Genomic DNA, 12,842 nt, shown 5'->3' with positions numbered 1-12,842 from the left:
GATATGAACTCCACATCTTCCTACTCCTCCGTCTTCTTGACTGACTAATCAGCAGTTTGAGTTTTAAAAGGCCACTTTTTCCCCTTTGTTAACCTTGGTTTCAGGTTCTACCTAATTTAGCTAATTAGGCTCAGTCTCAGGTCATTGTGGTCTGTATTTACATTTCTGATTTGTACCGATTTGCGAGACAAAGACAGTTGCTTTTAATTCCCCAAAGAACTGGCCTGTCACCTAAATAATATTAAAAGATTGATTTGCCCAACTACGTTTTCTTTAACTTGCTTTTCTGTATCAGTGAGAAGATTTCCAACTAGACTGAAATTTCAGAATTCTATAGTCTAGAACTTTATGGTTTAATTGATCAGACCTTCTAAACTTGCATAAGGCATTCAACAAAGACCCTCTTTCTGAGTGCACAGGTTAGACCCAGAGTAAAGTCTCCATTATTTATTTTTATTATCCCTTAAATATTAGCTGTCAGTTCTTACTTTATATTGTATAGGCTCAGGTAATCCCACTGGTTTCCTTTAGTATGTTTAATTAATATTTCCTTCATATGCCGTCTTATAATATCAGGCAGGGGAAGAATTCCCCAGTGAAACATGTCTATCCCACACAATATAATTAGGCAAAAGAGAGGTAATTATCTTACACAATGCCCATTTAAACATACCAATTTTTATAAAGACTCTGGGGTCCCCAGAGAGTGGTTGAACCAAGGGACTCAGGCACTTTTGTCAATCTTTTAACTTGATTAATTGGTCTAACTTTTGCCCCAAGTAATTGTTGGTCAGGTATCTCAGTGTAATTTTACGTGTATAAAATTGACATGTAATAAAATATACGTACTTTAAACTGGGGTAAATAGGGCAGACTTGTTTGGGTCTGGCCCTTTAATGTTGATGACAAGTAGGAGATCCCTTTGGCCCATCCAATCTTAGGTAGTATTGTATCCAATCTTTGATTTATCTCATTAATGTCTGTTTTATTTATCCCATTTTAAAATAACCATCTAAAGATTTCTTATTCATTTAGGAGAAGTCCCTTTAAAATTTCCACCTTGTTGGGAAAAAGTTTTTAGGCTTTTCCTTCAGTTTTTTTCCCTGTTACTTAACCTAATTAACAATAATTATTCTAATGTTTTTATTAGCATCTGTAAGACCCATTTAGGGGAAGCAGAGACCACAAATAAGGTTTCCCAAACCAATTTTTTGGGTTTGTTTGAAACTAAAGGAGTTTTTAGGTTAACCATTATATGACTAATTTCCAGCATTTCCGCCCCCCCATAGGAACCAATGAAACAGCTGTTTATAATGAGAGCTCTCTAAAAATTTACCAATTTAGAAGTTTCTCCAATTTGAAGGATCCATCATCTGGCCATAAATGAGGTATACCTTAATAGTGACTCAAACCAATAAGACGCAAGAGGCTTCCCCACAAAAGAGTGTAAAGGATGCTGTCTAAATAAGATGCAGAAAGTTTACTCCCAAAAGTAGTTTAAGAAAGTAATGGTCTTTGTTGTACAGGCTGACACAATGAAGGTTAAGATGGCAAAAAGCCCCTGAGAGTTGTACAGTCAGACAGAAGACTGCTCAGAATCCCAGTCTATTTGACTGGCTGCCAAATGTACACCATATAAGTACTTTTGGATGGTAGTGACCAAGTTCTCAAAACACACACACACACACACACACACACACACACACAGAAGAATATCAGAACACTTACATTTCAAAGACACAGGAAGAGAAATGCAAGTTTCCCCTAGAAAGCCTTTTGTTTTTTTGAAGTCAGAATTCTGAAAAGATGTTTTTATCGAGCCAGCTTTTTCTAACTTAACTGCATATGCAATAAAAGAGTCCTATCTTAGTCATTTTTAGGGCAAGATTTTCTTTAAGTCCCAAGTAAGTAAGCACTTGTAAATGTAAATTTTGTATGGACATAAACCTGGCCAGGATATCCGTTGGAGGCTGGAAATCTGTTGTTCCCTTTTCTTTTGTATTGAAAGCTAAGTTCCCCATTCTGAGTTCAATTTGTGAAGATCACTTTTATTTTGACAAACTCTATTAAAGTAGCCAATTCAAGGAAGACAGGTTAGTCTTCCACCTAATTACCCAGTCCAACTTTTACTCAGTGTCTTTCACCTGAGCAAAGTCTCCCCAGTCTTTCAGCTGAGGATAAACCACAGTGTCTACACTGAGCAAGATCTTCCCAGTGTCTTTTAAGTGAGGCTAACCCACTTGAGCAGAAGTCTTCCCAGTGTTTTTCTACTGAGGATAAGCTCTCAGTGTTTAAACTGAGTAAAAATCTTCCCAGTGTCTTTCACTGAGGATGACCCAAGTACTTCTTCTTGAAACCAAGTTTCAAGGATAACCTACTACTCAAGAGAAGAGTTGAACACCACTGAATAAAACTTAGGATCATCAACCAAAACTGGAGATCCAAGAACCAGGAGATACTCACCCAAATTTGTCTGGACTCTCTGAGAAAGCGGACAGGCCCAAGAAGCCTCTGCTGGTGCCAGGACTCTGGATCCTCATAGACTTCAGGCAAAGAAGAAAAGTCTGCTCTGGGCCCCTTCATTGGTTGCCAAGACTGCTGACTGAAAACTATGCACAACCCAAAAGGAGAATTATGTTTTATTTGGCAGATTTTCTGAGGACTTAAGCCCAGAACACAGCCTGTCAGATCACTCTGAGGAACTGCTCAGAAGACCTAAGGGAGGAGTCAACCAAAACCAGGTAGTCAGAACATCAAAAGGTTACTATTAATTAAAGAAAACTAGACATCTCAAGTTAAGGACTGTAGCACTTTTCTATGTATGAGAAGATGAAAGAATCTGGGCTCCGTGAAATCATTCCTTTGATGTGCACCTTAACTCTAGGATCAGTACCCTGTTTTTCTCCATCCCGAATCCCCTCAAGGTGCACAGTTGAGGGTTCCTGCTTTGACATCTGACTTGATGACTGCAACATCCTTTGTCTACTGATATGGCAGGGAACATTTTTCATCCACGGGTAAGAAATTGAGGAGAAAATTAACATAATTCAAGATATAAAACCATTACAATATTAAAAATTCCCAAATGTCAAACAAACATAAGTACCCTTGACCTGTAAAATGGAAGATGCCAAAGAAGGGAAAAAAAGAAACAATAAAGAAAATGTAGAAAATAAAGCATAAAATAAGATGGCAGAAATCAATAACAGTAGAACAATAATTAAAGAAATCAAGGTAAATGTTATCATAAGATTTTTAAATTTCCAAAAAAAAACCCCATCAAACAAAACATATTGAAAATAAAGTAATAGAGAAAATTTAGGGAGCAAATATGAATGCAAAGAAGACCTGTTAGGTAGTTAGTCAGACGTTAGCAGCAAGGAGGTGACGGTGGTGAGAAAGACAAGAAGAAGAAATTGAGTCACACGCAGCCGTCTGGGGACTCTCCCTTGACCCCACCCAGAACGGGAGAGACTGTGGTCTGGTGGTGGGCAGCTTATCCTGATAAAGAGAGGCACAGTAACACAAGGGGACTTCTCCAGGCTGTGCATGCCCAGACCGGACAGGCGTATAACCTATAGTAAATCCAAACTCATTATACCATAATTACCATAAATTACATGTGGTTTTGCCCCTCCCCCCACCCAGTAGGCATTTCTTGGGGATTCAAGGATGAGAGCATGCGCAGCAGAAAACTTGTTACATAGCTCAGGACTGTCAGTCAAATAATGATCCTTGTCACTCACCCCCGCCTCTCTGCAAAATGCTCCTTAAAAGCGCTCGTAAGGGGCTTCCCTGGTGGCGCAGTGGTTGAGAATCTGCCTGCTAATGCAGGGGACACGGGTTCGAGCCCTGGTCTGGGAGGATCCCACATGCCGCGGAGCAACTAGGCCCGTGAGCCACGACTACTGAGCCTGCGCGTCTGGAGCCTGTGCTCCGCAACAAGAGGCCGCGATAGTGAGAGGCCCGCGCACCGTGATGAAGAGTGGCCCCCGCTTGCCACAACTAGAGAAAGCCCTCGCACAGAAATGAAGACCCAACACAGCAAAAATAAATAAATTAATTAATAAAAACTCCTACCCCCAACATCTTCTTTAAAAAAAAGAAAAGTGCTCGTAAGCCTTTATAGGAATTCTGCTTTCAATTTGCAGAAACAGTACACCCATCCCCCCCGCCATCCCGAGAGTGTACCTTTGCTTCGATATACTTTGCTTTGGGCTTGCTTCACTTCGCTGAAATAGCCTGTTCTCAGAAACAGCCTGCTCTTTCTCTCTCCTTCTCTCTCTCCCTCTCTGAGAGTGTACCTATGCTTAAATCAACTTCGCTTTGTGCTTAAGCTTAACCTGGTAGTTTGCGATCCTTTGCTTACTATCATGGAACCAAGATAGCTGGTCCAGGCCTTCCACTGACCTCCTCGGTTGAAGCTATTTTGTTACAAAGCATGTCCACATGGTGACAGACCTAAGTCTAAATTTTGATAAAAGGTTGAATTAAGGTGAGAATATCATATGGGAGGAAAAGACTGTAGGAAAAATAGTAGATGTAGGAGATATGTTTGTGAAAGTGCACATTCATGGCAATATAGCCAAATAACCTCACATGCCCACGTTCCCACTAAAACTGTATAAAATTATGACCAACAAGCAGAGAATACACATTATTTTAAAGCCCTCATGGGGCATTAAGACATATTTACCATGTGAATCCTTCAGTGAATCTTGTGTTACTGCTAAGGGATGTCATAAGGGGATTTTGTGTAAGACTCAAAGCTCCCTTTCTATATGGTTCAGGCTGGACTTGAAGCTTCAGGGGCCTGGGAGGATGGGGCAGGAAAGTCAAGGCACACTCAGAAAAGAGAATACATCCATAACACACTAGGAATATCTGAAGAGGCTGCTCAAGACCTGGCTCAGCCCCAAGGGTTGACCCCTAGTCCTACTCTTCACCCTACAGCCCTTTAGGGTCAGGACCTTGGCTCACCCTAACCCATTCCTAGCTTCCGGGTATAGAATGAGTGCACATGTCTGAATGTTAATGTTCTCTCAAAATTTACATGTTGAAATCCTACCTCTTAAAGATAGGAGGCGGGGCCGTGCAAAAGTGCTTATGAGCTTTCATGAATGGGATTAGTGCCTTATAAAAGAGACTCCAGAGATATCTCTAGCCTCCTCCCATCATATGAGGATACAGAGAGAAGGCTCCAGCTGTGAACCAGGAAGAGAGCTCTCACTACGAGGTGGCCATACTGGTGACTTGATCTTGGGCTTCCCAGCCTCCAGAACTGTGGTAATAAATGTCTGTTGTTTGTAATCTACCCAGTCTATGGTATATTGTTATAGCAGCCCTAATGGATTAAGACCACATATTTCAAAATTTATCTGGAGAGTGGGGACTGTCTTATCATTGCAAACTAAGAAGTTGGGTTGAGACAACATATGAAAGATTTTTTTTTAAGTAGAAAAGTATGGATTATTGGATTTGAAAGTACTAGATTGGCTAAGGAAAATGAGTACGTGTGTGTGTGCGTGTTTGCAGTGTGTCCCAAAAGTTTTTGTGCAGTTTAAAGATTTACTAACTCCAGAGTTATAAACACTACAAACTTACAAAAACATCATTTGAAGGTTTAACTGTTACCAGATGCAAGTCTGTGTGCCTGATGCACAGTGAGGCTAAATACTGAAACATCAGAGTTTGAAGCAGAGAAAGGTTTACACAGTGCCATGCAAGAAGACATGTGGCTCATGCCCAGGAAAAACCCCAAACTCCCTGAAGGCTTTCAGCAAAGCCTTTTTAAAGGCAAGGTGAGGGAGGGGCATGACTAATTGTTGCAAATATCTTGGTGTTGGATCCTTTGTTCTAGAGGCTGGCCAGATGGGTCAGATCCTGGTCAGGTCATGTGTTCCTGTAAACCTCCAAGAAAACAATTATTATTCTCTGTTCTGCAACTTTTTATCTCCATGAATGGGCTCTTAAAAGTCAGAGCCTTAGAAATAGTCTATCCTGTATATTTCAGGCTCTAGGCAACATTGTTTTACAAAAAGTGCAGAGCCAGCCTGGATCACAGGGATGGACAGAGTTAGCTCAGGCAACAAAGCATAAAGATTAAAGTAAAAAAGATCTCATGTGGAGGCAGATTTGTTCTTCCCTATTACATAGTTATTTATAATTCTTTCATACTTATGAATTTTGAAAAATAAATTATTTTAATTTTTGTGTGTAGTTCCCTCTGATAGAAAATGAGGCAAAACATACACTATTCAAAATTCACAAAACTAAATAAGTGTAAAAGAAATTCAAGTTCTATCCCTGGGTTTACACAAGACACAAACATGATGCGGGAAAGTTGGAGCTGAGGACAAAGGAAATCCTGAGTAAAAATGTCTGTGAAACAGCCAGTCTTCCAGGGTCAGCTTAAGATGTTCAAGAGTTATCAAGTTGGTGGGCCTCAAGTAAAGGTCTCTAATGGATGAAGGAACCAGGTTCCAGATGGAATGAAGAGAAAATTGGCTAAGGTCTCTCTGACAGGATGAGAGTAGTTGGAAGGAGGGATCTGGAAGCCCCAGGATGGTGCAGGTGTCTGTGGGTCTGGATGGGAAGGAGGGGCAGTGATTCAGCCTATTTCTCGTATTGCCCCTCCCCCACACTCAGGAGCCCTTTGTGACAAGGCCACAGCTCTGTGATGCAGGCCTGGGGTTCTGCCATCAAGTGAACTCCCAGTGCTCTGTTGCCTGAGGGCAGCAATGCAGTTCAGAAGATGGAGAATCTCTTTTCTTTGAAAGACATTTTTGCTATCTGGCTGAGATCCAGCCCAACTTCCTGGGTGATTGATATCATCCTTGGGTTCCTGTGTGGACTGGGGCTCTTCCTAATGTTACTCCACTGCTTCCAGAGTAATCTATTCTTAGCACCACCTAGGAAACATAGAAACATCAGGAAGGTAAGAAACCTTTGGCTTAATCCCAGCAGAGATTCTCTCTTTTTTTCTTATTCTTATTTCCACTTTTCTAAACCACGTAGAGAGACTCCTGAGATGGGAACTCTCAGAAAAGTATAGAACATCATCCTTCTAGGGAAAAGCCAGGCCAGAGAGGGGTTAGAGTGGGCATGAGGATTTCTAGCCTAAGATCTTAGACCAGGAGTTCAGGTATGGTAGAGGGCTCCAGGGCAAGTCCCAAATGCAGTGACTAATGGTTAAGGACTGGATTACTAAGAGTTCAATCTCTGCAGGAAGGCTGACCCCTGAGCCCTGGTTCACCAGCCACCTTCCCACAGCGGGTGTCTCAAGTGAGACCTTCCTCTGTGTTGGGGCTGAGCCCCTGAGAGCCTGAGAGAAGAGGCTGGACTAGAGGTCTGGCCTTGGGAAGCAGAATCCTATCTGACAAAGCTCACGTGGGCATTTAGGTCTGAGAATGTGTGTGTTTCTTGATCAGAGGAACAGTGACAGAAGAAATCTATGGTGATTAAAACTTAAAAAATCCTTCTTGGGCTTCCCTGGTGGTGCAGTGGTTGAGAGTCCCCCTGCCAATGCAGGGGACGCAGGTTCGTGTCCCGGTCCGCGATGATCCCACGTGCCATGGAGTGGCTGGGCCTGTGAGCCATGGCCGCTGGGCCTGTGTGTCTGGAGCCTGTGCTCCGCAATGGGAGAGACCACAACAGTGAGAGGCCCGAATACTCCCCTGCCCAAAAAAAAAAAAAAAAAAAAAAAACCTTCTTTGCACTCCTCAAAGAAGAAAAACTGAAAAGATTGTTATCCACTTTAAAAATAAGTAAAAGGGGAAAAAACCCCACAGAGTTTTAGTTAAATGTAGAAAGTCATGTTGTTCATGAACACAGCTTGCCTAGATAGAGGACAGTGAGAGTTGGGTGTTAGCCCCTCACTTTTTCTTATCTCTCAGCATCAAGTAAAGCTGAAGGGGAGGAGCAGGAGTAGGAAGAAAAGTGGATCTTTGAAAGGTAAGCCTTTGCCATTCAGCCCTGCGTGACCCGAGAGTTAGCTTCCATCTCTCCTAGTCCTGAGGCCCCAGCTTCACGGTCTCTGAGAATGCCAGTGGCAGAGCTTATTCCTCAGGAAACAGAGCCTGAGCCTAATTAACAGAGCCTAATGAACGTGGAAGCACTTTGCAAAGGACAAACCCTTTTCAAGTGAGACTTACCATCACTGTCAGGGACATGTGGCCTTGGACACTGATACTTGGGCTCCAGAGTCTAATCCTCCAAAGATTTCCCTTAAAGGGCCATTGCACTCAGCCTCCTGAAAGGCTCTTAGGCCTCTGCCTTCACCACCATGACCCAGTCTCCTGATTTCCAGCTTTCAGAGATTGCCTGGAAGAACTGGAGGGGACTCACGACCTGGTTTCACTTCTGCAAAGGTAAAGAATCTTTCCCCTTCTCTCCTGGGTCGTCCTTCCTCCCCGAGCCTCTAATGTGACCCCAGCCCTGGAAGGGGGAGCCATGGGAGGGCGTGGCTAAAGCCCTAGGGTGAAGGAGAGCAGGGGCATTATGAAGTCAGTGTGGGGGCAGAGGAGGGTTCTTGGGCTGCAGGTGCCCACCCCTGCCTGTCCTGTCCAGCCATCCTGGCCCCATCTGCTCTCCTACAGCTGCCTGGGGAGGCTTCCTGGCAAGGGCAACTTTCATCAGCTCTCATGTCCAGACCCTCCTGGTGAGACGTGCAAAGCAGTGCCTGCTGGAGCCTGTGGAAGATACTGCTTGAAGGGTTGGGAACCCTGCATGAACACCTCCTGTAGGGTTTCCTTCCCTGATCCAGACACTCGAGAGGTACTGGAAGCACATATTAAAAGGTTTTGGGTAAAGCACAGGTGGACCCGACCCCTCAAGGTCCTCAAGCCCATAAATCTCTTTAAGTCGAAAAAGTTCCAACCCTCCACCATTCTACAGTTTGCCACTTCCCCTTCAGCCACCTGTGTATCTGGGTCCCACTCAAAAGTCAAGTGTGCTGAGTTCCTGGAGAAACCTCCTCAGGCTCATTCAGGAGAGAAGGTGATAACAGAAGAGTCAGTTCCTACCGTGAAGAGGCCTCTCCTTGCCCCCTCAGCTGTGTGTAAGGAAATCCAGAGTGCCCTGGGAGCGATTCCATCTGCTGACTACCATGGGCCCTCAAAGGCTTCTCTGACTGGACAGGAGGACAGGCCACCTTCTCAGTCCCTCACACTCAGCCTTGTGGGCAGAACCTGGAAGAGTGAGAGTGTGGAAGGGGTCAAGAGGGACAGCCTAGAGCCAGGTCCAAGTTCAGCAATGGTCAGGAATGAGCCAAGAGAGGAGAGTGGTGGTCAGGCCTCACGAGACCCCTGCCATAGGGTAACAGTGATGGAGGTGAACTTAGGATCCCCATCTTTGAGAGGTGAAGAGGCCAGGGAGGCTGTGGAGGCCAAGGAGTCTCCTGCTCTTCAACCACAGTCTAGTGTTATCTTGGAAACCAAAGTGTTGACAAAATCCCAAACCACAAATGTACATATGAGGAGTTTAGAGGTGCCAGGGGCCAGTAGAAGTTTCCTACTACCTAGACTGTCTGTTTTCCAACATCCAGGTGAGCCATGCCTTAACATGGAGGTTGCTAGTGAGTTTAACTCCAAAGTAAAGGTACAGTCAGACAACCAGCTTCAGGACTTTCCCAAACACAGGTTCCTTGCTGCAGACAACTTGGCTTCTCAGGTGCCTCAGTGCCATCCCCAGAGAGTCCCCACCAGAGACAGGTTAGCTTCCCAGGAGCCAAGTGGCCTTATGGAAGCCCAAAGGAGCCACCTAGGGCAGCAGGAGCCCAAAACTTCAAAACTCCAAGACTCATGGAAGAGCCAGAGCAAGATGATTGCCCCTACTTACAAAAGAGAGGACTGTAGGAGGCATAAACCAGGAGAGCATGAAGAAAGGTTTAAAGAATTAGGGACCTCTCAAGCTGGAAGTATGAGCCGCCCTGCCCAGGTCAGGGGAATAACAGACTCTATTGGGAGCAGATGTCTCCAGCTCATGCCAGAGAAGAAACATAACCCTACAGAAAGCCTCTTCAGAAAAAGGATGAGGCTATTTTTAAAGTGGATTTTCCCCAAGAAAAAAGTCAATGGTCGAGATGCTCTGCAAAAAAAAAAAAAGCCCATATCAGCCACTGCCCAGAGTCACGGATCAGTCAAAAGCAGATCAATCTTGAAGAGTGAGACTGCTGAGGGTCAGGCACGCATGAGAGCTGTTGGACAGATCCCAGAAGAAAAAAGAGCAATTTACCATGGACTTCATGCCACAAAGTTAAATGAACACAAACTGGAATTCCAAGTCCCAGTATGTGGGTGCTTCTGCTACCATAGGCTTACCTCCTACCCAGAGCAAGGGAGAATGATGGGTTCTACAGCCTGTGGTCATAAAGCCACCTCCAAGGGCCAGAGTTGTTCTATCAGGGAAAGGGAAGTCAGACACCAACATAGTTTGAAAAGTGTAAGGTTCGACGATGAGCAGCTGGGCCTAAGGTGCCTCCCATCCTTGCCCCCCAAGAAGAGTTTGTTTCCAGTTAGTACCTGCCAGTATGGGCCAAAGATTCCAGGTGCCCCAGCCCGCCATCAACACTGTCCAAGGCATTGTCATCTTTGGGGAGGTGTCTTGCCTGGTCGACAGTAAAATCCTTCTTTAGTCTTCCCTTTAGTAGGAAAACGTATCTCCAAGTAAAAATTCAGTCCATGTAGAGAAAATGATTTTCTCATTAGCACATCCAAGATATTTAATGTTCCCCAATACATATATATATATATATATATACATTTTTTTTTTCTAATAAAAACATAGTGTAATGGCTGCTGTCTGTGCTGTGCACTTTGTCTTCTAGAAGGGAGGGGCATGGAGGGAGGTGGACAGTAGCATCACAAGCTTGCTCCTTGTCTCGTGTCCCTTCATTGCACCTTATGATACTGTCATTACACAAACCAAAATTACTCTAACAATGAGATGGTAAAAACCTATGAAACCCACACCCAAGGACCTGGTTCAACCAGTCTTTCTCCTTCTTCTATGCTACTTTGAACTTTATGCAACTGTAGTGGATAGGTTTACACGATAGGGCCGGACATTGCAATTCAGGCTCCAGGAAGTGTCAGAGCCAAGTGGATGGAAGTTTGGGGGGAATAGAGTATGGGCTCTGAGTTCAGAAACAGGAGAAATCTTGCCCCTGGATCTCTTGGTAGGGAATATCCAACATCTGCTCTTAAGAGTTCCTTCTCTCTCTGCTGAAGGCTGGGATTGAGATATGCCCTATGAACCCCTTTTAGCTTAGGCATAATAAAATGTACAGCATCACCCTCCCCCACCTCTGTTTTTCCTAGACTTTAGAGCAGCAACAAGGATGGCATTTCCAGCTCTGTGTGTGTAGGTGGGAGGAGTATCAGGGAGGCTGCTGAGGGCTGTGTTGAGTCCAGTCCCATATAAATGAATGGCTATGTTCATGGGTCACCTACCTTCCACTCTATGTTAACCCCAGAGAAGGAGTTTTGGATGAATGGAATAGGGGTGTGACTGTGGGTAGTAACTATCTGATGGTCAAACACTGTGAATTTAGGGTGGGATGTAGGTGTAGAAAAATCCCTGGATCGAAGGAAGGAGGCAAAGTGGTACCAGATTCCCATAAATGTGCAGTTGTGAAAGAGCAGCCCCCTGACATACAACCACCATCTAAAGGCCTAAAGGGGAGGAAAAGTTAAGGGTCCAGTAGCTCATCATGGCCCCACCCCAGGGTCTCTACCCTATTCCAACTCTAAGATCACAGACCTAGAGAAACCACCTTTAGGTCAAAACAGAAGGTCAAACTTATAGAAGTAAAGCAAATCAGGGAAGGTTAATCTCTTAACACTATATTTAATAAGCTTACACATCCTCACCTCTTGACTTTTAGGAAGGATAAGTTAACAATAGGTGTAAAAGCCAGGACTAGGGAACTTGGGATGTGACTCCTAGTCTGGTGACCTTCACATAAACACATGGCCCAAGGACTGCTCCAGGGGAGAGGTGGGGACTGGCCTGTGATTGTGTAGTAAGCCTTGCCTGTCTCCCAGTCCTTGATCACCCCAGAGCCTGGCAGGTGAAGAAGCAATCAGACAGGATTTGTGGTGGTGTGGAGGTGACCTGTGCAAAGTGGATGGGGCAGGGTGCAATCCAGGGGTGTTCCACTGATCTGCTTCTGGCACAGCTTTTCTTGTCTCCTGACCCCCATCCATATGGAAAAGCAGGGAGACGAGGAAGAATTTCTCTAGAGTGATTTGGTGCTTCCTGCCATGTGCAAGGCTCATGGTGGACACAGCTCCAGGTGGTGTCTTTCTCATTGTGGAGATTTCTGTTCTAGCTGATGCCCCTGATCCAGATGACAACAGAAATGGACCCCATCTCCCATCCCTGTCAGGCCCCTCAACACGTGGAATTGCTGTGACCTGGGGTGGAGGGGGCAGAGTGAGCACAGGACTGCTCACACCCCTGGTTTCTCCCTGGAGCCAGGCCCTACCTCTGGGCCCCAATTCCCAAGGCAGCCTCCAGAATAGGCAGAGCAGTGAGAGTGGAGCCAGGACTTGTGGGAGGGGTCGGTACCCAGAGGAAAGAGATGACAGGGCTGGGACCTGAGCCTGGCTGCTGCTGGGTGCTCTCAGGGGCACCCAGAAGTGAGTTCTGGGAATATGGGGAAGCTGGACTTGGACCCCCCTGGCTCCTGCTGGGAGGGTGCCACAGACAGGTGATGCTGATGGAACAGCAAGAAAACAGAAAGAAGCAAGTCCCTTTGCCCTTCTCTTGCTGCTCCGTCTTCCATAAGGTACAGTAAGACAAGAAATTGAGAGACCAAAAGAAAAAAAGAAATGGAGAGA

General features: G+C 44.9%; 1 protein-coding gene across 1 annotated transcript; it reads left to right on the top strand.

Moving 5' to 3' along the window:
• Positions 1-7,757: 7,757 nt before the first annotated feature.
• LOC308610047 (spermatogenesis-associated protein 31A6-like) lies at positions 7,758-10,744 on the top strand. The gene is made up of 3 exons (XM_081259329.1): positions 7,758-7,953; positions 8,309-8,369; positions 8,598-10,744. Exon 3 carries the CDS (start codon positions 8,728-8,730, stop codon positions 10,618-10,620), a length of 1,893 nt encoding a protein of 630 aa, XP_081115455.1. The 5' UTR covers positions 7,758-7,953; positions 8,309-8,369; positions 8,598-8,727; the 3' UTR covers positions 10,621-10,744.
• The last annotated feature ends 2,098 nt before the right edge of the window (positions 10,745-12,842 follow it).

This window comes from Mesoplodon bidens, assembly GCF_964165515.1.
Source record: "Mesoplodon bidens genome assembly, contig: HAP1_SCAFFOLD_81, whole genome shotgun sequence".
Lineage (NCBI taxonomy): Eukaryota > Metazoa > Chordata > Mammalia > Artiodactyla > Ziphiidae > Mesoplodon > Mesoplodon bidens.
Note: the sequence above shows the minus strand (reverse complement) of the source record. Positions and strands in the feature narration are given on the sequence as shown.

Excerpts from the sequence above, each read along its gene's own strand:
- LOC308610047 (XM_081259329.1), top strand. The coding sequence starts at position 8,728 with ATGAACACCTCCTGTAGGGTTTCCTTCCCTGATCCAGACACTCGAGAG.